The sequence below is a fragment of the Haliotis cracherodii genome, unplaced genomic scaffold, assembly GCF_022045235.1.
Source record: "Haliotis cracherodii isolate W230 unplaced genomic scaffold, xgHalCrac1.p SCAF_15, whole genome shotgun sequence".
Taxonomy (NCBI): domain Eukaryota; kingdom Metazoa; phylum Mollusca; class Gastropoda; order Lepetellida; family Haliotidae; genus Haliotis; species Haliotis cracherodii.
In genome coordinates, this window is record NW_027266270.1 from 6,535,632 (window position 1) to 6,562,328 (window position 26,697).

Sequence of the window (26,697 nt, forward strand, 5' to 3'; positions counted from 1 at the left end):
TAGGGGCATGAAAACGGTCATTACAAACTCAAAACAGTATTGCAATTGATAACATTCGACCGTAAACTGACAAAGTTGGGGGAAACATTCAACCATACTATTCATAAACTTTATTTTTAGCGGGCGTAAAGAGAGCAAGAATAAACACGGGTTCTATAAATGTATAAATGCCCAATGATCATTTGGAATCACCGCAATCGGAACAACAGTGTTTATATTATTTTATATTTTCATTTTCCGGGGTTCGTAATATGGAAAGGGTTATTCTGCAAAGTAAATGAAATATTTGGTGGAACCCAAAACAAGGGGGAAATAACTTTTTCTCTCGACATAAGCCACAGTACCTACAATGAACCAACCCATTCCTCCTATATTGTTAAAAATGTGGAACAGCTCGCTAATATATCGTTTTAAAAGACCGTTTGACATGTTTTGTTATAATTCATCAAATGAATTAAAGCCAGCTCATATTAACAACTGGCCTATCACCATGTTTACATCCCCCAACAGCAACCCATGCTTGCTGTAAAAGGCAACTCTGCTTGTGGTAAGAGGCGACTAACGCGGTCGGGTGGTCAGTCTCACTGAACTGATTGCTGCATGTCATGGTATCCCAATTGCGTTGATCGATGCTCATGATGTCAATCACTGGATAGTCTGATTATTTACAGAACGCCGTCAAATAGCTAGAATATTGCTGAGTACACAACAAACAAACAAACAAACAAACCACACACCCGATCGATCAGGGTAATCGAGGCCTACAATTTTTATTAGAGATCTTTTGCTGTCGCTACTTCAAAGTGTCCACTTTTCCTTCTAGCACACACGTGTTTCTTTAAATTTTCATTTCGTATACATAACGCCGGCTTGGAATTTATTTATTATGGGTTAAATACGGTAAGAGTATACCTGTCTCAGCCGGGTACATTGTATGTGAAAGTGGTACCACGATGTCACGTGATGAAGGTAACATATAAAGTTCCCAGACTGTTCAGCCATGCGAAATCTTGGCATTACACAGACGAGCTGACTTCATATTGCCCCAAGGATATGAGGGGGGCACGGGTGGCCCAGTCGTCTAAGGCGCCGCGATTCGCTGTGCACAGTTGCGCCTCTTGGGCACGCCAGAAACCTGTGATTGTGGGTTCGAATCCCGGTTCGCACCGATTATGTTTCTAGGTTTGTCAGCACCATACCCGTGCTCGTGGGTTTCACAGAAGTGGTAAAGACCTGCAACACTTCGGGCTTTCCTCCCACATTAAGCTGACACGCCGCGATATAAATGTAATACTGTTAAAAGCGGCGTTAAACCCAACTCACTCGCTCACTCAAGGATATGAGCTCAAAACGCATTTGAGTGTTTAAGCCGTATGGCAGGTTATTTTTCTGAGTGATATGGTGTGTTTGGTGTGATATGGGAAGTTGCTGGTAAAGTTACCCAAAACTTAGCAAAGGAAAACGGAAGTAAAAACAGTTATAGATGCAGATTCATTTAAAGCCCCAAATTCCGATCAGCTTTATCGGGGCGCATGCGCAGTAAATATTTTACGTATAACGAAATGGGCGGAGCCTGCCATTTATAGTAACACACGTGTCTCAATCTAAAATACATGCGGTAATCGGCAACGCGTGAACACCATTATACAAATCGCTACATGAATCAAATTCTTCAACCTCACCTTCTTCCGACCGCCAGAGGGAGCTATTTCAACAGGACAACACTCCAACGCACACAGCTCGTGTCATGGTCGACTACCTTCATAATACCAACATCAACGCCTTGCCCTGGCCTTCGAGATCTCCAGAACTCAACCCAATCGAACACCTCTGAGATGAACTCGATCGACGTGTACGTCAACGTCAGAACACGCCGCAGACACTCCCACAACTGGCCAACGAGTTACAGGCAGAATGGCGAAGAATGGCTCAGAATTCCGCAGGACAGAATTCGTACACTTATCCAGTCAGTGCCGAGGAGATGCAGAGCCGTAATTGCTGCCCGGGGCAGTCACACTGAGTTTAGCGCAACCTTGTGGCCTTCAGTTTTCAGGGCCTTTGTACAACAACATTTTTCAAAAATTTCATATTTGTATTTATGATATTAAATAAAATATATCGACTTTATTAGGAACAATAAATTTACTAAAAGTCTACCTGTGCCTTTCTTGTTTTGAAGAGTGTATATATCAATCCATTATGTATTGCTTCGGACTTTCTGATTGGTCAATCGTGGTGTCTCCTTGGGCAAGTGCCTTTATCCGAAATGTGCCTCTTTTCTCCCCGTAGTGAATGGGTTAAGACCAAGATTAAGACCAACGTTGCTATATCTTTAAAGTATCATTACCTTCTTATCGGCGCAAAGTATCAATAAATATGTTAATCTTGTCGTCAATGAACCTGTAAGGATCTGGTTAGAATTGGTACCCAGGGTGGTGTTATACAAAGCGTTCTTAGCGCTTAGGTGATCGGTTTGGTTTAGTTTTATGTTGTTTAAAGCCGCACTCAGCAATATTCCAGCTATATGACGGCGGTCTGTAAATAATCGAGTCTGGACCAGACAATCCAGTGATTGACATCATGAGCATCGATCCGCGCAATTGGGATACAATAACATGCATCAACCAAGTCAGAGAGCCTGACCACCAGATCCGGTTAGTCGCCTCTTACGACAAACATAGTCGCCATTTACGGCAAGCATGGGTTGCTGAAGACCTATTCTACCCCGGATCTTCACGGGTCGCTTAGGTGATCGTAACTCCCATACCTTAACACAGACTTATGTTCCACAAATCAACCTTAGCTTTAAGACAGTCGTAACTCTCAAACTAGACGTAGGTCGTAGCTACGATCACTTTGTAGAACGAGGTCCTGAAACCTATACTTGTCCTTGCTAGCCCGGTGACTTGGTTGATTGCGTGTCTTCGTACCCGACTGAGCGGCTCGTTTCTTAGAATATCGGTCACTGGTTTGTCCGGTGAAACTATTTACAGGCCTGATATATTGTTGAGCGTGGCGTCAAGTAACAAATATAATGTCAAAGAGTACATGGACAACCGCGACATGTCCACGCACGCACGCACGCACGCACGCACGCACGCACGCACGCACGCACGCACGCACGCACACGCCTACGTACAGGCCTCAGACATATAGCTGGAATACTGTTCGGGTGGCGTCAAATAACAATTGCCAATATAATGTCATCGATTGGATGGACACCCAAAGCCAAGGAGACACCCTAGTTTATAAGGCGCTCTACATAGAAACAGTTATTTCATGCACACTACTATTTCAATATTCATAACTCTATCAAATATCACTATTTTTAACCGAATCAAAGGTTAATCGATCATGGTTTTCTGCCTGCACAAGTTTCAAAATGTTCTTCAGTTCAATATGTTTTGGCCACGCCTTGTCTATCGGGGAGTCCGGATTAGAAATGGTCCCAAGCAGCATTTGCTGGTCGCAAGAGGCGACCAAACTGATCACGAGCCTCGGTGACTTGGATGATTGCGTGTCAATGTACCCCGACGGTGTGGATATCGATCATCGGATTGTTACTGGCCTCCATAATATTTCCGAGTACAACGAACAAACGACTGAGTGAGTGAATGAGCTAGAGTATTATATATTCCATCAATATCATAGCGGAGGAGGGGGGATGGGGGACCAGATTTGGGGCTTAACACACTCTTGTAAACATGTGGAGAATCAAACCCGGCTTTTGGCGTGACGAGCGAACACTTTTGCCACAAGGCTACCCCAGCGCCCCAACAAACCAAAACACAAGGCACAGTACTTTGCGTCTGTTCTGTCCTTCTTTCTCTCCACCACACACTACCTGCGGCTGATTTTGTAACGACTGACTTGAACTGACCTCGTTGGGGATTTCCATAAGCATCCATAAAATGGGTTTCCTGACTGCCCAGATAGCTTGTTACAGGTAGTTACCATTTCATTTCAACTCTGAGGGTCCTTTTAAGAAATCGTTGTGATCAGTGGTAAATGCCTGCCGTATTTAAATTTTAAATGGACCAGTCATTCTACATCCAGTTAAGATGCATGTCGTTTCGCTCCGCCACATGCAGCAAAGTCAGGCGGATGTAGCCAATGGAACGCTCATGTGAGTGAGTGAGTGAGTGAGTGAGTGAGTGAGTGAGTGAGTGAGTGAGTGAGTGAGTGAGTGAGTGAGTGAGTGAGTGAGTGAGTGAGTGAGTGAGTGAGTGAGTGAGTGAGTCGGGTTTAACGACGCCTTGAACAGTATTCCAGTTATATCACGGCGTGTCAGCTTTATGTGAGAGGAAAGCCCGAAAAGGCAAATTTCATACGTTTACCACTTCGGTGAAACCCACCAGTACGGGTATGGTGCTGACAAACCTAGAAACATAATCGGGGCGGACCGAGATTCGAACCCACTGCCATAGGTTTGTAGCGTGCCCAAAGAACGTAACTCTGCACAGCGAATTGCCGCTCTTTAGACGACTGGGCCAGCCGTGCAACCACAAGCATATGTCATGGACGATGGCAATACTATGATAACATGTTCAACTAAAAAACGTGACACACAAACGTATGAATAAATATCTTTGCTACAACTTGCGACCGCAGTCAACTTTCATCAAACACATTGGCAATCCTAGTACGAACACAACTTTCTTCGAACGGATCGGCAATCGGGTATCGGCAATGTAAGACATACACTGATTGCCGACATATTCTTTAACTACCTCGACCATAACCTCGGAGTCGTTATCCTTCACATAATGTGTTCGATTGTCAAGGAAGAAAGATCGAGCTTGGGATGAGGGTACGTTACATTGTCGATACCGAAAGCCTAGTCTTACTTCCTCGATCATAACCTAGGAGTGCTTTATCTCACTTATAAACCGCCCTAATGCAAGAAAAAAACACCAGAAAAATAGGAAAACATTGAGATATCTCGTAGTGAAACAATACAGTGTCGCGGTATGAAAGGAATGCGATCAAAACGTGCGAGAGAAAGAAACACTATGTCATGACATCTATTACTAGCTCAGTTGAAAAACATTAGGTTACCAAACTTAACACGAAATGTGAAGTTGCAGGTTCGATTCCCGTCATCCATAATGAAAAAGTTTCATTTTTTTCTCCGAATTGAGAACAGTGGACGTTTGAAACACTGAGTCCAAATTCCATCTGCTCCTCAAATCATTAGGTCTCACTGGAAAAAAGTTAAACCTCATACCTAGGGCTTGCAAGAATATAATATAAACTCCCACCAGGTCTTACAAGAAAAAAGTTAACCTCATACCTAGGGCTTGCAAGAATATAATATAAACTCCTACCAGGTCTTACAAGAAAAACGTACAACCTCATACCCGGGATCAGGTCTTACTTGGAAAGAGTAAAAACTCCAAAGAGGTTACACCCAACAGAAAGATACCTGCACTATAAAAGGCAAAAGTGGCAGTTGTGAAAATGTGAGATAAGTGGTCCTTAATTGTAAATAATATTTCACATTTCATTAAATATTACAAAAGTAAATATTTCAACATTTCTTAGGTTCACATCTTCACATTGAAAAATGAAAACTTTACCACCGGAAGTAACCGCCCCTTGATCTATGACAGATTACCAAGGTGAATGCCACGTTTATCATGTCACTCCACAAATGTTAAGGGGATGTTTGCTCGCTCTATAAAGCTGGGACCTCGGATCTGTCTGCCGTAGAAGCGTCCAGTCATTGGCGAGGATTTTTCGTGGAGCTTACGATGAGTACCAAAGTTGCGCTATCCTTTCTGCTGCTCATATGTAAGTACATAATTTATCTTACACGGTAAAACTAACACAGCGTCACAATGTCAGGATAAATACATGCTCCATCATGTGAAACCTTTGCTCATGGGTTCCAAAATAAAAGATTGTTTCGGAATATATTGTCAATCTCGGTTTACGGTAGTAAGATGAAATTTTTACGCCTGTAAGAATGGATATGATCTTAAAACTGTTTTAGTGGAAACAGAAATTAAGGTGAAGATATCAATCTACGAATAGAAACCAGAAATGTTTTTATCTTATGAAAGGAGTAGTGTTGGAATATATCTTTGATACACGAGTTATAAATTGATTTCAATTTCTTTATTCAGTATAAAGGCCACAGGCCCATGTACAAATATATATTGACATATAGAATATACATATTGCTGCAACATTAAACAAGTATCACAAATGGGATGAACGTAATACAATAGCCTCGTTAATATATTTACGGCATTGAAGTAAATCAGTTAGCTTGCCTGAGCTTATATGCTTAAATAACTGAGATTTACAATATATATTTGGAATGTGTTTCTGTCTGATATCATCATATAATGGACATGATAGCATAAAATGTAATTCAGTTTCAATGATGTTCTTACAAAAAGGACAAAATCTAAAACTAAAATCAATATTGCTTTTTCTTCCAATATTCACCATGATATTTAATTCTCCAATTCTTGAAAGTGATAACATTCTTCTTACTTCTTTACAAGTGATTTTTAAAATATACGGTTCAATAACAAATGCTGTTTTGAGTAACGAATAAAATTCTAGATGTTTATAATCATTAACTTGTGAATGCCATGTTTGTATATAACAATCTTTATCTCTTTTTGAAAACTCACATATAATCAGTGTGAAAAACGGATTGATTTTTCCTTACAAAACCAAAACCATATAAATACAAAATATACTTAATGTTAGTAGCCCATGTAACTCTTCCTACTTGATCTAATCTTTATATCATATTATAACATTGTCTAGGATATCTTTCATTTGACATAGTGGTTAGTTTACACCAATATTTCAAACAATGTACATAAGTCTCACACTACAATTTATAGCGTCCACATTCACCCAAAATAGCAACATGTGTACAAGATTTCCCGACACCAAATAAAGATTTACAAAATTTAGTTTGTACGGCTTCTAAAACATTCCAATTATGGGTTCCCCAGATTTCTGAACAGTAAAATAATATTGGTTTTATTTGCGTATCAAACATTTGAAACAATATTGGTAAAGGATGGGAGTTAAGTTTAATGTGTAATTGATTAATGGGAATAAGAGCTTTATTAGCTTTCTGGACTAAAGTTTGCACACATTTTGACCATGATAATCGGTTTGAAAATACAACACCTAAATAACTATAATATGTTCCTATCTTTATATGTACATCATAAAACAATTTTTCAACATTTTAAAGTTTTCCACCATTTCGGAAAACCAATATTTCAGTTTTATCAATTATTAACTTTCAAACCCCATTTTTTACAAAAATAAGATAAAACATTATTTTTTCTTTGCAAACCAATAACTGAGTCATCAAATATACATAGATCATCAGCATACAACAATAAAAACAGATCATTGAAATCTTCTCCGACAAATATACCTCTACCACCATACGTCTGTAATGAGTTTTCCAATTGATTGATAAACATAGAAAATAAAAGAGGACTCAAAACGCAACCTTGTCTAACTCCACTAAGACATTCGAAATAATCTAATGGACAAGGTTTTTTTTATTAGACACTGTAGAGAAAAAACATTATCAACTGTAGAATATCCTTTGCGAAAACCCGCAGTAAATATTTTCCCGCATATGTCCATCAAAGAAATGCCTCTATAATTATTAACATCACTTGTACTTCCTTTCTTATGTAAAGGAAATATAATACTCTTTGACCACTGTGGAGGCTATGTCCCTTTAATAAATATGAAATTGAACAAAATCTTAAGGTAAGGTAACAAAATACTCCCACCGAATTTGTAGACCTCAGGGGGAATGCCGTCAGGGCCAGGTGCTTTATTATTTTTTAAAGATGAAATAGCAAAGACGATCTCCTCTTCAGTTATGGGCTGGTTTATCATGTCATGTATACCCTCATCAATCTCCAAATTATCTATATCATCAATATAACTACTGACAAAAGGCATGAATTCTGTATCTGTAACATTGTCTTGAATATTGAGCCCCTGAGTAAAGTATTCAGTCCATGCTTTACTGCTTATATCGCCTTGGCGTTTATTACTGGGATTTCTAATAATGGACTTTACATAAGACCAAAAGGCTTTGGGATTTTGCTTACTAGAGTTAGCAATAACTACAGCAAGTGATTTAGAACGACAAACCTGTCTAGACTTATTTCTTGTACGTCTAAAACTATGCAATAAATCAAGATTTCCTGACAATCTAAACTTACCAAGGTACATATACTTTTCAGTTTTTAATGAGTGACATTCGTCATCATACCAAGCTTCATTTGTGCATACATTCGAAGTTCGACATTTTACTTTCATATTATTTTCACCTGCACACTGCTGAATGGTAGTAGATAACAGATTCTGCTGCCTCTGAAGTGTCATGATCACAAAGAGAACTAAAATTGTCTACATCTATTTTTTGAATATTCACATTCAATGTATCAATAAAATCTGCTGCCCGAGATTCCTTCCAGGCATATTTATCAAACTTGCTTGGTATAGTCTCTGATTCTGAAAGTTGTAGCGATGGAGAATCACCAACTAAGGAACATGATTTAGGAAAATGATCAGAACCTTCAAGTGTATGAACACAAAAATCCTCAATAGAACCGAACAATGCCTTTGAACAGAAAATATGATTAACTAAACTAGCACCGTTATTGGCAAAACAGGTAAAAGAGCCATTTATATCTCCTGGAAAACTACCGTTAAGAATATGATATTATATGTACAGCATAGACCGATAAGATCTTTACCATATTCATTAATAACAGTGTCTTGAGAGAACCTCGGGGTATTGAATGTATCACCTGAATTCTCCCATTTCATTTAATGTTGAGATATATTTTTCAGTCTCATCATCGTCAGATATAATCAAATCTTGAACAATACCAGTTCTTGCATTTAAATCTCCTGCAAGTATAATGGAAAGATCTTCAAATTTACAAAGTTTCTTAAGTAAACATTGCTCAAGATAATCAATACCTCTAACATCATGGACATCAGTCTTTGTTGACGAATTTTCAGGATGTACGTAAGAAAACAAAAGTAAAGTATCACGTGGTAAACCAAAAACTACGTGATCAAGTATAATAAATACACAGTCGGTACAAGTTAAATCAACATGTATAACGTCTTTGAGAAGTTCATATTTGACGAAAAGAGCGACACCACCTCTGGTATTGTATTCACGAAAGTTAATCATAATATTGTGATTTGGGAAGCTTAGTCTCTAAGCTTACATTTCTCACCAAGTGCCTTTTAATCATCCATTATTGTTTTTAACATTTTACGCTTATTTCTAACGTTTAATGAATAGTCTTCCGAAATACTGTATGAAGTACCTTTGAGTCGTTTAGCATTTCTAAGGATAGACTCTTTCGTACCATAGTCTCTAAATTTGATAATGAGAGATTTACTGTTATTCAATCTATGACAGCGTTCAATTGCCATATCTGAATCATCCATTTCAATATTGTCCTTAAAGATTTTACGTACTATATCTTCACAATCTGTCCATGTCTCTGATTGTTTCTCTTTCACAACACCGTGGAATAGCAGATTATTTCTACGACTTTGGTTTTCTATATAGTCCAGTTTGTCTGTGACTGAAGACAGTGTTGATTTTAGGATACCGTTTTCTTCCTCGAGCTTGTATCATCTCACAGACAGGGCGTTAACGTTGCTAGTAAGAGAGTTAATTGGTTCAGACATTGTCGTAAGTTTTGTTGTTAAATCTGCCAGGCATTTATCGACTTTATCTCAGATAGAAGCTTTTCAAAGTCTGAAGTTTCACATTCCTGACCCGTTGTCAACTTGAGCTGATTCGTGTTTGTTGTACTGTTACGTGTTTCAGGTCCTGGGTTAGGTTCGGTGTCAGAACGCAACAGTAACATCGATATGATACTAAACACTTTATATGAAGTCGAAACATCATCTCGAGCCGTACTTATTGTAGCTTTTGATAAATCTGCAGGGTGTTGAGGTAGTAATCCTGATGCTCTCTGGACCAGATGATGTGACGTATCCGGAACAGAGAGACAATTTTGGGAGAAGTGTATCCTAAATTCGTGACATGTAAACAAAGTCGAGATATCCGTTTTGGGGAATGGGTATGGGGTCTGGTGATGTGGTTCTGTATGGAATGGGAACGAGTCGGCAAGCGATAGTATTGCGGTTGAAAGTGTTGTTGATATGACCCATAATGAAGTGAGTAACACCGTCGTGAGCGTCACTCGGTAAGCCAGGTCATAGGGAAGGGTGAGTGAGTATGGTTTTACGCCGCTTTTAGCAATATTCCAGCAATATCACGGCGGGGGACACCAGAAATGGGCTTCACACATTGTACCCACGTCGGGAATCGAACCCGGGTCTTCGGCGTGACGAGCCGCCCCTCATAGGGAAGGAGTTTACTTATCTGTTTTGTCCCTCTTGGTGTCGTAAAGCATCCGATTCTTCCACGCCAGATTTCTATAGCGACTCCCATGTCTTCTTAAACACTTTTAGGCATTATTTGTAGGCCTTTTCTTCATAATTTTGACATTTCTTCTCTCCACTCATGCAAACCAACCGTTTGAACCCGCACATGCGCACCAACGAGTTATAAATTGATTATATACAAGTGGTACACTTGTTAGACATCTAAAGATTGCTGTATGATTATTTATCTGTCTATATAGACGTATGTAGACGCCAAGGCTCGCTAAATACAATGCAGGATATTTACCATCCCCAAGCACACACGCGTGATAACCTCTTTATCATAAAATGTCATTCCTTAATTCTGTGCTTGAAAATCACTTTCCCTCTCTAACAAACATTACCGAAACATTGCGAGTTTTCCTGGAATGCGCGCATTAATATTTATTACGTCACAGGGTAAGTGATGTGTTAGTCGGACAGTGACAGTAGCCAATAGAGTTCCAACTGAAATCTGTTTCTTATTCAGTGGCGAAGCAACATATACGCAAAACAACAATTGATTTTATTTGCCTTTCGCGGCAATCAATCGGTCTGTCCGCTTGAGTGACTGCCCTTTGTCAAAGGGAAGCTTACACTATTTAATCAGTATTTTTACATGAATTAATTAACTGTTTCATCAGCTGTTTTATTAGTCTTGTAAACGTCAAGTAAAGAATCTACCGGAGTGGCTCACCTGGTCCCGTAATATCGATGCTGTATCTCGCTTCGGTTACCGTCTTCCCATTCTGCAACTGACGCATTTCCACACATCACACCCCTTCCTCAACCACAAATTCGGGAATCCCCGATCCGAAATAGTGCCGTCAATTACTTTTACCAAGCCAATCAAAACGCGATGACAAAGCTGTCCACTCTCAGCCTGAGAAATACTGTATAAATCAACAACAGTTGTGTGCGTCTGAGTGTGACGGAGACAAAGACAGACTGACATACTGACGACAATATCACACACACACACGCACGCACGCACGCACGCACGCACACGCACGCACGCACGCACACACACACGCACCTCCGTCGTTTAAGTTGGGGGTATATCAATCAACATGTTTTCTATAAAAGTAATGATCATCATCAACAACATCGTCATGTCCAAGTTTGTTTGTTTTTTGCTCAGACGAATGCCGACAATATGTGCAGTGACCTCAATCATTCACTGACTCTTACGTTAGATTATATTCAAGTTAGACAATGGATCTTGTCTATTTTTATTACTTTTCTTTACATTATCCCATTTGCATTCACAGGTGTAGCTTCTGTTGCCTGCTTCAACAGGGAAAGGCTTCCATTCCGGGGTGAGTACTTTTGAGCTTTTGAATAGAAATTTCAAAACATTTTTCATTTTGAAAGGACGAGGTATGATAAGGTCGATTTTGGCCCATGGGATAATTTCAGAAATGAAGTACAAATCATTGTGAAATTAATATGAATGAGAGTTATACTTTGTATATTTCAACATCTGTTGGGACAAATAAGAACACTAAATTTGCAGGTCAGGCTAAATGTATTTAGAAAACTGGTTTTAGAGGTTTTCATGAAGCCTTTTTCTAACTTTTGAACATGAGCAAATCTTTGAACTTAGGTGATGTCCTTACCAACCCTTGAAACATATGGTCAAAAACTTCTTCATTGGACATAAACTAGTGATCCTTAGAATTATCTTGACGATCGACAAATGAACCATGTTGACTCATTTAGCCATATATGAACTTGATCATGTCAAAAGTCCAAAACTTGCAAGTGTAAGAAAGAAAAAGTGTAGTCGTCCATTGAACATGTCTGATCATTTTCATACCAATATTCCAAACTTAATTTGACATTTCCCGTGGCCAAAAGGGCCCTTATCATGCATCGTGCTTTCTAGATACTACATGTAATTATTATTGAGGATTACAAGCAAAACTCCGAACCCCGACGTCGCCGTTAGTACCATCGCATGCTTGCCTTTGAACGTGGGTTCGAATCTCAGATTTATGATTCTAGGTTTCTCAACACCATACATTTACTCATGGGTTTTCCAAAGTGGTAAGAGTCTAAGACACTTCATGTGTTCCTCTCACTACAAGCCACATGACTGAAATAGTGTTCACTCACTCACTCAAAGGCATGTAAAGGCCTTTACTTTATCGAGTGATAAACAACCGTGGGATTTCAATAGCAGTCAGAACTTATAAGACGTTAGGGACCAACCGATTCTTTACAGATGTAATGATATATCCTGTGAAGGGCGGTTGAATAGCCCGGTGGTTAAAGCATTCTCTGGTCATGAGGGTTCGATTCAATACATAGGTACATTGTGTGAAGCCAATTTCAGGTGTCCCCCGCCGAGAAGTTGCTGGAATATTATTAAAAGTTGCGTAAAGCTCTATGCATAAGCATGAATTAGAGGGCCTCTTTTGCTATTGCAAAACACACCATTTTAGGGACCAGTTCAAAAGTTCGATCTTAATCTTAATTCCTTAAATTCAGTGTCCCTGCACATTTTCAATCCGACAAAGTCAACTTACTTGATTTCTCAGTGTCTTATGTAATAGAGGCGGTCGGGTAGCCTAGTGGTTAATGTGTTCGCTCGTCAAGCCAAAGACCCGGGTTCGATTACAGAGATGGGTACAATGTGTGAAAAAGTGCTTTTTATCTGACATCGAACTTTTGAACTTGTCCCTTAGCTAGGTATCTACTTTGAGTTGCCATACATTGTTAGGATGAACTTAACATCAACCACATACTTGGCAGGAACAAACGATCTCCATCCTGCTAAGGACACCAATTCTACTCGACAAAGAAGCACTAGTCAAGATATAGTAGACAGAGAAGGCGGGGTTGGGTGGGAGAGGAGAGGCGATGATACAAAAGATACCGACGACGAGGAGCGCAGGAAGAGAGAGGAAGACGCCGATTATAACGACGATGATGATTGTAGGAAGATAGCCGAAGACACCTATAATACCGGCGACGATGAGCGAACGAAGAGAGTAGAAGACACTGATGATACGAACGACTATGAGAGTAGGAAGAGAGAAAAGGACACCGTAGGAAGAGAGAAGAAGACACCGATGACACTGACGATGCCGACAATGATGAGCGTAGGAAGAGAGATGAAGACACCGATGATACAAGTGAAAGTGACGATGATGAGCGCAGGAAGAGAGAAAAAGACACCGATGATACATAAGACGAAGAGAGAAGAAGACACTGATGATACCGATGATACTGATGATACCGACGATGATGTTCAAAGGAAGAGAGAAGAAGACACTGATGATACCGATGACACTAATGATACCGACAATGATGTTCATGGGAAAAGAGAAGAAGACACCGATGATACCAATGATGACGATGATACCGACGACGATGAGCAAAGGAAGAGGGAAGAAGACACCGATGATACCGATTATGACGATGATACCGACGATGATGACCGAAGGAAGAGAGAAGAAGACACTGATGATACCGATGATGATAGTCGTAGGAAGAAAGAAGAAGACACTGATGATACCGATGATACTGATGAAACCGATGATGATAATCGTAGGAAGAAAGAAGAAGACACTGATGATACCGATGACACTGATGATACCGATGATGATAATCGTAGGAAGAAAGAAGAAGACACTGATGATACTGATGAGACCGACGATGATGAGCTCAGGAAGAGAGAAGAAGACACTGATGATACCGATGCTGACGAGCATAGGAAGAGAGAAGATGACACTGATGATACTGATGATGATGTTCGTAGGAAGAGAGAAGCAGATACCGATGATACCGATGATGATGATCGTAAGAAGAGAGAAGAAGACACTGATGATACAGATGATACTGATGAGGCCGATGATGATAATCGTAGGAAGAAAGAAGAAGACACTGATGATACCGATGATACTGATGAGACCGACGATGATGAGCTCAGGAAGAGAGAAGAAGACACTGATGATACCGATGCGGACGAGCATAGGAAGAGAGAAGAAGACACTGATGATACTGATGATGATGTTCGTAGGAAGAGAGAAGCAGACACCGATGATACCGATGATGATGATCGTAAGAAGAGAGAAGAAGACACTGATGATACAGATGATACTGATGATACCGATGATGATAATCGTAGGAAGAGAGAAGAAGACACCGATGATACTGATGATGACGATGATACTGACGACGATGAGCTCAGGAAGAGAGAAGAAGACACTGATGATACAGATGATACTGATGATACCGATGATGATGATCGTAGGAAGAGAGAAGAAGACACCGATGATACCGATGATGATGATCATACCGACGATGATGAGCATAGGAAGAGAGAAGAAGACGCCGACGATACCGATGATGACGATGATACTGACGACGATGAGCTCAGGAAGAGAGAAGAAGACACTGATGATACCGATGCTGATGATCGTAGGAAGAGAAAAGAAGACACTGATGATACCGATGATGATGATGATGATACCGACGACGATGTTCGTAGGAAGAGAGAAGAAGACACCGATGATACCGATGATGACGATGATACCGACAACGATGAGCGGAGGCAGAGAGAAGAAGACACTGATGACACAGATGCTGACGAGCGTATGAAGAGAGGAGAAGACAGTGATGATACTGATGATACTGATGATACCGACGATGCTGTTCATAGGAAGAGAGAAGAAGACACTGATGATACTGATGATGATGATGATGATGACGATGATGATGATGACACCAACGAAGATGAGCATAGGAAAAGAGAAGAAGACACAAATGATACAGATGATGACAATGATACTGACGACGATGAGCAAAGGAAGAGAGAAGAAGACACTGATGATACCGATGATAGTGATGATACTGACGACGATGAGCGAAGGAAGAGAGAAAAAGACACCAATGATAACGATTATGACGATGATACCGACGACGGTGAGCAAAGGAAGAGAGAAGAAGAAACTGATAATACCGATGATGATGATCATAGTAAGAGAGAAAAAGACACCGATGATACCGACGATGATGAGCGAGGGAAGACAGAAGAAGACACTGATGATACCGATGATACCGATGACGATGTTCATAGGAGGAGAGAAGAAGACACTGATGATACCGATGATGATGATGATGATGATGATGATACCGATGATGATGAGCATAGGAAGAGAGAAGAAGACACCGATGATACCGATGATGACGATGATACCGACAACGATGAGCGGAGGCAGAGAGAAGAAGACACTGATGACACAGATGCTGACGAGCGTAGGAAGAGAGGAGAAGACAGTGATGATACCGATGGTACTGATGATACCGACGATGCTGTTCATAGGAAGAGAGAAGAAGACACTGATGATACTGATGATGATGATGATGATGATGATGACGATGATGATGATGATACCAACGAAGATGAGCATAGGAAAAGAGAAGAAGACACAAATGATACAGATGATGACAATGATACTGACGACGATGAGCAAAGGAAGAGAGAAGAAGACACTGATGATACCGATGATAGTGATGATACCGACGACGATGAGCGAAGGAAGAGAAAAAAAGACACCAATGATAACGATTATGACGATGATACCGACGACGGTGAGCAAAGGAAGAGAGAAGAAGAAACTGATAATACCGATGATGATGATCATAGTAAGAGAGAAAAAGACACCGATGATACCGACGATGATGAGCGAGGGAAGACAGAAGAAGACACTGATGATACCGATGATACCGATGACGATGTTCATAGGAGGAGAGAAGAAGACACTGATGATACCGATGATGATGATGATGATGATGATACCGATGATGATGAGCATAGGAAGAGAGAAGAAGACACCGATGATACCGATGATGACGATGATACCGACAACGATGAGCGGAGGCAGAGAGAAGAAGACACTGATGACACAGATGCTGACGAGCGTAGGAAGAGAGGAGAAGACAGTGATGATACCGATGGTACTGATGATACCGACGATGCTGTTCATAGGAAGAGAGAAGAAGACACTGATGATACTGATGATGATGATGATGATGATGATGATGACGATGATGATGATGATACCAACGAAGATGAGCATAGGAAAAGAGAAGAAGACACAAATGATACAGATGATGACAATGATACTGACGACGATGAGCAAAGGAAGAGAGAAGAAGACACTGATGATACCGATGATAGTGATGATACCGACGACGATGAGCGAAGGAAGAGAGAAAAAGACACCAATGATAACGATTATGACGATGATACCGACGACGGTGAGCAAAGGAAGAGAGAAGAAGAAACTGATAATACCGATGATGATGATCATAGTAAGAGAGAAAAAGACACCGATGATACCGACGAGGATGAGCGAGGGAAGACAGAAGAAGACACTGATGATACCGATGATACCGATGATACCGATGACGATGTTCATAGGAGGAGAGAAGAAGACACTGATGATACCGATGATGATGATGATGATGATGATGATACCGATGATGATGAGCATAGGAAGAGAGAAGCAGACACCAATGATACCGATTATGGCGATGATACCGACGACGGTGAGCAAAGGAAGAGAGAAGAAGAAACTGATAATACCGATGATGATAAGCATAGGAAGAGAGAAAAAGACACTGACGATACCAAATATGACGATGATACCGACGATAATGAGCAAAGGAAGAGAGGAGAAGACACTGATGATACCGATGATGATGATCGTAGGAAGAGAGAAGAAGACACCGATGATACCGATGATACCGACGACGATGAGCGAAGAAAGAGAGAAAAAGACACTGTTGATAACGCTTATGACGATGATACCGACGACGATGAGCAAAGACAGAGAGAAGAAGAAACTGGTGGTACCGATGATGATGAGCATAGGAAGAGAGAAGAAGACACTGATGATACCGACGACGATGTTCTTAGGAAGAGAGAAGACACCGATGATACCGATGATGACGATGATACCGACGATGATGCCGATGGCGATGAGCGTAGGAAGTGAGAAGCATACACCAATTATACACGTGATAGGAGAAGATGGCGAACGTCGATGATAAGGGTATGTAACGATTATTATAAGAGTTATTACAAACTCAAAATAGTATTGCAATAACAAAAATTCGATTCTAAACTAACATAGTTGAAGGCAACATTACAATATGCAATTCATAACTCCATTTTTTAGTGAACGTGTAAAGTCGGAGAATAAACGCGGGCCTACAAATAAATCAACGATCATTCGAAATCACTGTATTCAGAAAAACAATATTTATTTTCTTGTCTTTTCTTTTCCCAAGGTTCGTTTTATGGAAAGGGCTACTCTGCGGGGGAAACAAAGTACTTGCTGGACCCGAAAACGGTGGGAAAAGAATTATTTGGTGGAACCTTTTTTTGTCGACACAAGGCACAGTAGCTGCAATATAGCAACCCATTTTACCTTTACTGTTCAAAATGTGGAACAGTTCGATAATAAATTGTATTAAAAGACCGTTTGACATGTTTTGTTATAATTCATCAAATGATTTAAAGGCAGCTCACATTAACAACTAGCCGATCGCTATGTTTCCGACGCCCACAATCAATCAGAGAGTCATTGAGGAGCATTTCATATCATTGGGTGCCTACAGATTTTCTTAGAGACTGTTTTTGTTGGCAATGCTGCAAGGTATCCAAATTTTGCTTCCAGGCACACACGTGCTATTTTAAATCTTGATTTTGTATACCTAACGTCGGTTGGAACAATGTCAGCTTCATGTGGGAGGAAAACCCGAAGTAAAGCAGGTCTCAGATGTTTACTCACATCGTAAAACTCACGAGTATGATGTTGGCAAAAGTAGAAACATAATCAGATCGAACCGGGATTCGAACCCACAATCATAGGTTTCTATCTCGACTGAGGCTCGAAACTCTACACAGGGATTGTCACATAAATAAACATGACAAACCCATGTCCGGAGACGTTGATGTTTTGACACTGCGAGTCTCGATATCGAGTTCATTTCCAATAGTTAAGCTACTTGTTCTTGCATTGTTCACGTTTTCCAAGTGCAGTTTAGAAAATATATTCAAAAACATTAGTTAGACTGAAAAATATATGTCAACGCATTTTGTATCACTTCGGACTTTCTGAGTAGTCAATCGTGATGTCTCCTTGGCCAAGTGAACTTGTACGAAATGTGTCTCTGTTCAACTAGCAGTGAATGGGTACCCGGCAGGATGAGATGGTGATGAATGTTAACCTTCTTGTGCCTCACGGGCAACTTTGGTTGTATGATCCACAGGGAGATGAAATCGAGAGCACACTGATCCGCTGACCGGAGTAATAATTGCTTGGTCAATAGCGCTTTAAATACTATATCTGGGATTTTATCGAACAAAATAAATTGTTCCCGAAAATTCTTGAAAGAAATAAGTATACTTCAAATTGTTGAAAAAATTAAGAAATGGCTGCCACAAATATTTCAGGAAAAAAGTATTTTGGCTTATAGTTTTAATTAAAGAAATATCTTGGTTTGCAGCTGGACTAGACAATCCAGTGACTGACATCATGAGCATCGATCCACGCATTTGGGATACGATGACATACACCAACCAAGTCAGCGAGTCTGACCACCCGATCCCGTTAGTCACCTCTTACGACAAGCATAGTCGTCATTTACGGCAAGCATGGGTTGCTGAAGACCTATTCTACCCCGGATCTTCACGGGTCGCTTAGGTGATCGTAACTCCCATACGAAAATATGAATTATACTCTTCTACAAAGGAAACGCAATTATGATAATTTTGGCCAAGAAGTACAACTTTTTTTTCCCTATTGTTTTATAAATACGATTTTAAAAGTGTATTTACACATAGGTATATACATGTACATTCAAGGACATACGTGATTTCCAGTGCAGTTTCCCATTTCATCATTCTACAAAAGGAAAAGTTTGAAATAGATTATGACCATAGATCAATGGAATTATATTTGTCATAAGAGGAAAAATAGATTCTTGATATTGAACTTAGAAAGTATACTTAGGATTTTGTTAAAATATTTATGGTTTTCAGTAATAATTCCTTTCCTTTTTATTTTTGGCCTAGTTGAACTACAGCTCGGGGGAACATATACAATTTAATATTGTAAAAGAAGAACCACAAGAATGCATTCCTTTTGCTCTTGGGCAAGATTACATTTTCTTACAAATCATATTTCTTACAAGGATACGAAACAAAGGTAATACGTATGTCACTGATCGAAGAATTTGATAATTTCGTAGGCACAGTGAAAACAAACGTAATGAAACTTTTTAAAACATCAAAACGAAATCACATTTACACTGAAAACATGTCATTCAGAAATCCATATTGTGAGTAGATCTAATTACTTTTACTGTTTATGTTGTAAATTGAACCATTCGAGATTCTAATATATGAGGTTAAAATATCATAAAGACTGTTTAATATTGGATCCATTTTACAGCTTTGTCAACTATATGCACATTAATTTCAAAGCATCTCAAGTCTTCAAACAGATATGAAAAGCACATGTCAACATACGAAAATTAGATAACTACGCCAAATATTCTAACAGTGTAAGTCAAGTGATAAACGGTCTCATTTACTCGTCGGAATGGAAATCTTCCCATTCGTGATGTAGTAGATCTACTCTCGAGTTCAGAGAATATTATTACATGGAAACTGAAACCACGTGTATCCATGAAACTACCACAACATTAGATCAGTTGTTTGACGTGACGTCATCCATGCACGTGAGGTCAAATCACGCGCACCTGTCCAGACGACAAATTCACAGAGGCGGAAAATCACTGACCGTCTAATAGCCTATACAAATAAAATTGCTGAATGTAACCTCATTGAAAGAAAACAATATAGCGTTTACTCATTGCTAACATTTCAGATATCAAATAAAATTTGAGACTTGCCATAGATTATTACACAATAATGGAGAGTACAATCTCCATCACTAATTTGTAGATATAATATCTATGGAAGAATGTTGGAGACACGGGGTAAGGCGAAATGCGTTTAACATCCCTTCCAAGATTATTGCACTTATAGCGACGTGCTTGTATGTGTGTGTATGACAGCTTGTACTAGTCCGGACTGGTGCCGATTAATGGTGCAAGCCCACTGAGATACCATGCTGCAGTTTAACATGAATACCCCACTCAGATCGATACAGTTTACTGACTCCGAGCCAACCAGTCCTTGTTTGCGCCCCTTAATGCCGAGTGCCAGGCGGGGTAACAACAAGTATCTTCTTTTAACGTCTTTTGGTACATGGGGTTGCCGGGGATCGAACCCCAGACCTTTCGCTCTCTGGGGACGCTCTACCACTAGGCCACTGAGGCGATCGCTAGAAATACGAACCTGTCGTGTTATCATAATACAATCCATTTTCTGAGGAACATCATAATGTGTATTTGACAATATATATACATACAAAATTGGTTATCACTTATCTTGTACAATCACAGCGTGTACTATGTTTAGTGTATTTGTAAGACTGTAAACATAATGCTTAGGAACTTGTACCACCCGCACCTAAACTGGGAGGAACATTAAGCAAAAAGAACGATGATTTATTCGTAGCTGAACACGTGTACATTGTAATGACGTCACTTCCGATGCTGGAGCACGTGGCGTATGGCGTAGTGGCGCGTGCACATTCGCGATCACAATATTGTTAACACGTTAAAATGTATCACCAAAACTTCAGAAAATTATAACAAATCAATCTTTAAATTGATGGTTATAGCTCTGATAACGATGGAGGCAGAAAGCCGAAGTGTCGGCGCAAACAAGCAGGAAATCAATAGGGCGATGACAGTTACAGGATGTTTCGGGATAGCTTTGGTTGTGTTGTCATCAATTAATCAAAAGACATCTTTAATCGGTTAGTAGGTACAGGAAATTGTCCGAACACGACACAAACACGAGCTCAAGATCTGATATTGTTCTTAACCAATTAAAATGATATATGATGACATGTGACAAAGACAGGCCAGGCCCGAACACTTCCAAATGATACCGTCAATATTAGGAGAGGAGAGCGCGGTTTGCAGTCGAATCTCGTTCGTTCTAAGTCCTCCCCATTTAGTAACGAGCCTGGCCGGTCTGATCCTGTCGTGTATTGATAGATGGACTGAGAGTAAGTAAAACTAATGTGAGCATAAAGCTGATGTTGCGTTTCTTCATTATGCGAGTATAAATGCTGATGGAGACAATTCGGAGTAAGCGTCGTTAGACCAATCATTCCTTGACTGAGCTGAGCCGATGCTGACAAGGCGAGTTGCAAAGTCGTGGTTTAACTGACCTTGATAACAAGGAACGGCAATACGTTTAGGTAACTGTAGTAGGGTACCACTTGACACCCGAAAGCAATTACCACATGGTGGAGAACGCGGGTTTTCTCTCGAACACAATGTTTAAGACGATCCCATTCTGTGTTTTTCCTAAAGTCCATGTGTCGGACTTCTCTTCTACCGAGGACACCTTTCTCCGCCCCTCATCCCCTCCTCCGCCCGGATCCGCTCCGCTCTTACAGAGATTATGGAAGTTCACATGGCAATCGATACTCTGAGCGAACAGTTTGCTACCCTTTTGGCGAAACTTGCCTTTCCGTCCGAGATCAATACTTTTCACTAGAGTCAGAATCAGTATCCACAATCCCTCGGACCATATCCTCCCTACCCAACTCGGCCGTGTGAACAGACAGGACAAGAGTTTTAGCATCAGCTGGACAAACTGCATCACTGACAACGTCAACCAACTTCTCAACGGACTAACTTCACCAGCGGAGGCTTCTTTTACTCTGACAGGTGTCCCGTGTGCAAAGAACAATCTTATTTTTGTCTGAAAATTTGACATTTCAAGGGAGTATATAGAGCTAGTTTTTCACTCAGGTGCCCCACCCAGCAATTAACAATTATAGTCACAGTCCTTCCGGCAACTTTCCCACTGTGCTGAGCAAACTCTTCACTGTACTTATTTGAAGTCAAGTGACCCATCGGTTTCCAATTCTCCTTGTTGTAAGCAGCCTAAATCTCCTCACTGGCAAGCCACTTCAAAAACAATTGACAACAAGAATAGGATTCATGTTATTTTGGGACGACAGTTAGTTTCTACAAATCAGACAATGATCTCGCCAAGTCGGCTGACAACGAAAAGATATCGATCTTGACTGCACCAGATAAATCATCAGAGCTTTATGATGCCAGTAAAATTCGTTACCGTCTTAGTGTGATTTCAGACCCCATAGAGATTAATTGATAGCATATAGGCAATATGACGATTCAAGTGAATTGCAACATTTTACCTACAAGCTATGTCTTTGTAGTGATCACAGAGAATTTAAGGTTTTGTCCACGCTAACCGGATTAAAGGGTTTCCTAACCACAAAGATAGGCTCATGAGTGTATTTCCACAATCAAATTACTCCGTCTCATCTTTAATCTGATACGGACACAGACATGACAAACTTGGCGGCACAGAAACCAACAACCCCCAAGCAGGCACAGAATCCCGACTTTGATTTACAGGAGGCCGACGTTTTCATAGTGAAACGAATCTTAGCCCATACAATAGTCAATGGGGGAGAGTACTACAAGATTCACTGGGAAATTTTCACTTTTTAACAGGAGGCTACATGGGGACCCGAATCTAATATCCCTCAAGGATTACATGATACAGAAGTCATTAAAAAGAAACGAAAGCGTTAGAAATGTCAATATATATTTCCAATAGTGTTTCAGATTAATTGTTATATTTAGTTTCCTTTTCAGTTGTGACACTGCAGACTTCGTGTTGGAGACGGTAAATTGATTTTAACATGTGTTATATTTCAGGTTTAGAATTACATGATGCTATATACATGCAGCTAGCACATGCTGTAGATCGTTATTTCATTGTTAGATTTTCAATTCTCACAAGGTTATAGGAAAAACAAGCGTGCATTTATGTTAAGAATGCATATTGTCATTGTCAAATATTGTGTTTTGAATACTCCGAATACTCGGATCATTTACGGTTATGTGTTGGTTGATAAACGAGAATACAAATCATGTGCATGGGTTATGGCCGCACATATATTTCGCGGGCCGCTATAAAGCAAGTTCGCTTTGTGTATATACGAGAATACAAATGAGTTACAATATACGGGAAATGACGACTACGGGTCGCATGGTTATACGATATGGTTACAAATACCGTGAAGTGAAACAAAATGATGACAATCGAGATACAGTCATGTGACGTTTAATACAATTGACGAGACACTGAATAATGTTGTGATGACGCATGTTGATATTGTAACAGAAGTTCACTATTGTTGCATCTTGCTTACTCGCAAGGTCCCAGGTGTAGGATTATATATTAACTACTTGTGACAATTGTTATCATTCCTGGGGCGGTCGGGTAGCCTAGTGGTTAAAGCGTTCGCTCGTCACGCCGAGGACCCGGGTTCGAATCCCGACATGGGTACAATGTGTGAAGCCCATTTGTGGTGTCCCCCGCCCTGATATTGCTGGAATATTGCTAAAAGCGGCGTAAAACCAAACTCACTCACTCACTCACTGTTATCATTCCTCTAAGATACAGTCAGTTCTTATTAGGGGGTGAAAATTCGAGATGAATACGGTCAGACAATTACCAGGTTTCACATTACATGGAAACTTTTTCTTACGCAACATGTGTGATATATGACAATTTATTTGAAGTTAATATTTATGTTTATGTACACATATCTATGAATTTTAGAATACAGAGGCCTCCTCCGACCAGTATGGGTCTTATTCATTGTCATCGCGCTTGTTAGCATCCAGAGTTGGGTTAATTCCGCGCATACGGAACTCCAACTTCCATGGGGAGTTGTCTTCGTACATATGTCACGAATCGGCATTTCTCAAAACAAATGGATTCATAACTTACAATATAAATTGCCTGATTTATATGGAATGGGCAATAGGTCAAAATATCGAGACTTTTGTGCAACCAGTACTTTGGCTTGTTATACCGTTTCGGTGATGGGTGGATGGATATATAGAGCAGGCCGAACGTGAGTTGCTCGCGTATTGGACAAAATTCCTTAAAAACATTAAAATGTTAATTCCCCATATTAACATTTTCCACCAGGATTCCCGCACGAAACGAGCGATATTTCCGTTTATTGGTTCAATTAGTCGTTTGCTGTTTCGTACTGCTACAATCGATGATGTTGAACGACTGGCGCAGTATGTTAAACAATTTTCGTTGCATGGTGCTAAAATTTCTCGTGCTTTTCAAGTGCAAGTTCGTCAGATGTCGTCATTTATGACTAAAACATATAGACACATTTTATCCACTCTCGCGGGTATTGAAACAAACCATAAAGAGATTAAACCAGTCACTGAACAAATACAAGATATGGAGAGATTTATTTCATTACGTTGAACATCGTGCTAGATCGTCTCATGTTCCTAACTACAATTAGACAAGATATTGATGAAATGTATTTGGGCATTCAACAGTTAGTTCATCAACGATTGAGTCCATCTTTACTCCGAGTTTCGGAAGTAAAGAAAGCTTTACAAATGATTCAAAAACATCTCAATGCAGAATAGTTTTACCCTTTGTAAGGATCCAGGTTAATATTATCGGGAACGCACTGTTCACTGTTCTCGGACTTCAGATTCAATTGTAATTTTGCTTATTGTTCCTATCCAGACTCATTCTACTCTCCTTGACGTTTATCGAATAAATTCTTTTGGCTTACCACTTAATCAATCAAGTACGCATGTCACTCAGGTTATGAATTTACCGGAATATCTTGCTGTTTCGGAGGCTAAAAGATCATTATATTGAATTTTCTACTAGGGATTTTCAAACATGTTATGGTGAACAAGAAAAACACTGAACAATGTTTCGTAGTCCGAAACCAAAAACATCGCTCACATGCGCACTTGCTTTGTTTACTCAAGACGCACAAGAAATTAAATCCTGGTGTGACACAAAATGGGCTACGTTCAATGGCCCTCGAAATCGAACCAGGCACAATTCTTTTAACTGGCATAAAAACTATAATACTAACGTGCAAGGGTCGCACTGAGAAGCGTCCAGCTTGTCAGATTTGTATATTTGAAATTCCTTGTCACTGTGCGTTGAAACTGGATGAATTCGACATAGACATGAGAATTCATAATTGTGAGAAAAAGACAACTGCTTCACAATTATACCCACTTAATTTCTTACTTCTATCGGAATTTTTGAATGCATCCATCTTAAAAAAAACATTGAAAGTTTACACCTTCTTCTTGAGGATTCCGCTTTTAAGATCCAACATTTATAAATTGTTGATAAAGTTTTCGATGAAATTCATAGAAAGGACACAGAATTTCAAGTTGATGTACGCCTCATTTCACAACGTTTGAAAATGGCACAGGTCGTTTCTGATAATTTAATTGATGGTTATTGGATGTATTCCCTTCCACCCTACGCTTTAGATGGGGATTTAACCAACACTTAACGACAAGCATAGCCATTGTTTATCACTATTTCTCTTTTCTCTTAATAATCTTCTTTTCTTATGGCTTAAAGTTCGACGCATATTTTTTTTTTTTTTTGACCTCACTTACAGCAGGCATGCACCCCAACTGACGGTTTGGCGATTTGGCAAACACACCAAACTACACCCTCTCCAAATTATGCCCCTACTTCATCTATGTCGTTGATTAAATCCACAATTTCAATGGATGTTTTTCTGATTATATCGACAGTATTTCTAGTATTTAATTTCTTTTTCCGAAGAATCAAAAAAGTCAATCGGCTTGTTACGTCAATGGTTTTACATTTTACAAATTCCTTTGCTAGTCATGAAATTATGGTCTCACAATTCTATCTTTGTCCCGGAGACCTCAAGTTAACGGCTGGACATTCTTTAACTAATTTTCGTAATCAGCAGGTATTCCTGACTTATTATTTACAATTTGATTGTCACAATTTGCAAATTCAGACCCCGACACAATCTATATATATTTCGGGACGAATTAATATGTTTATGTAAGCTGGCTAATGGCGTTTTGTTTAAAACGATTCCTTCCTTCAGCGACAAGTGTTTTTTTTATGTAACTTCAACCTTGTGGAGTCGCTTTTCCGTTACCTCTGACATAATGCATATATTATTGCCATCTGCCATGAGAAGATAATTATGACGATTCCTTTATTCTTGCCCGTAATATTTC

The 26,697-nt window shown here is 39.8% G+C and overlaps 1 protein-coding gene and 1 pseudogene across 1 annotated transcript; both read left to right on the forward strand.

Annotated features, from left to right (window-relative positions):
* Positions 1-13,193: 13,193 nt before the first annotated feature.
* LOC139462644 (dentin sialophosphoprotein-like) lies at positions 13,194-17,477 on the forward strand. The gene is made up of 2 exons (XM_071244475.1): positions 13,194-15,685; positions 15,806-17,477. Exons 1-2 carry the CDS (start codon positions 13,194-13,196, stop codon positions 17,475-17,477), a joined length of 4,164 nt encoding a protein of 1,387 aa, XP_071100576.1.
* Positions 17,478-17,512: 35 nt separating this feature from the next.
* Positions 17,513-25,741, forward strand: LOC139462645 (uncharacterized; annotated as a pseudogene).
* The last annotated feature ends 956 nt before the right edge of the window (positions 25,742-26,697 follow it).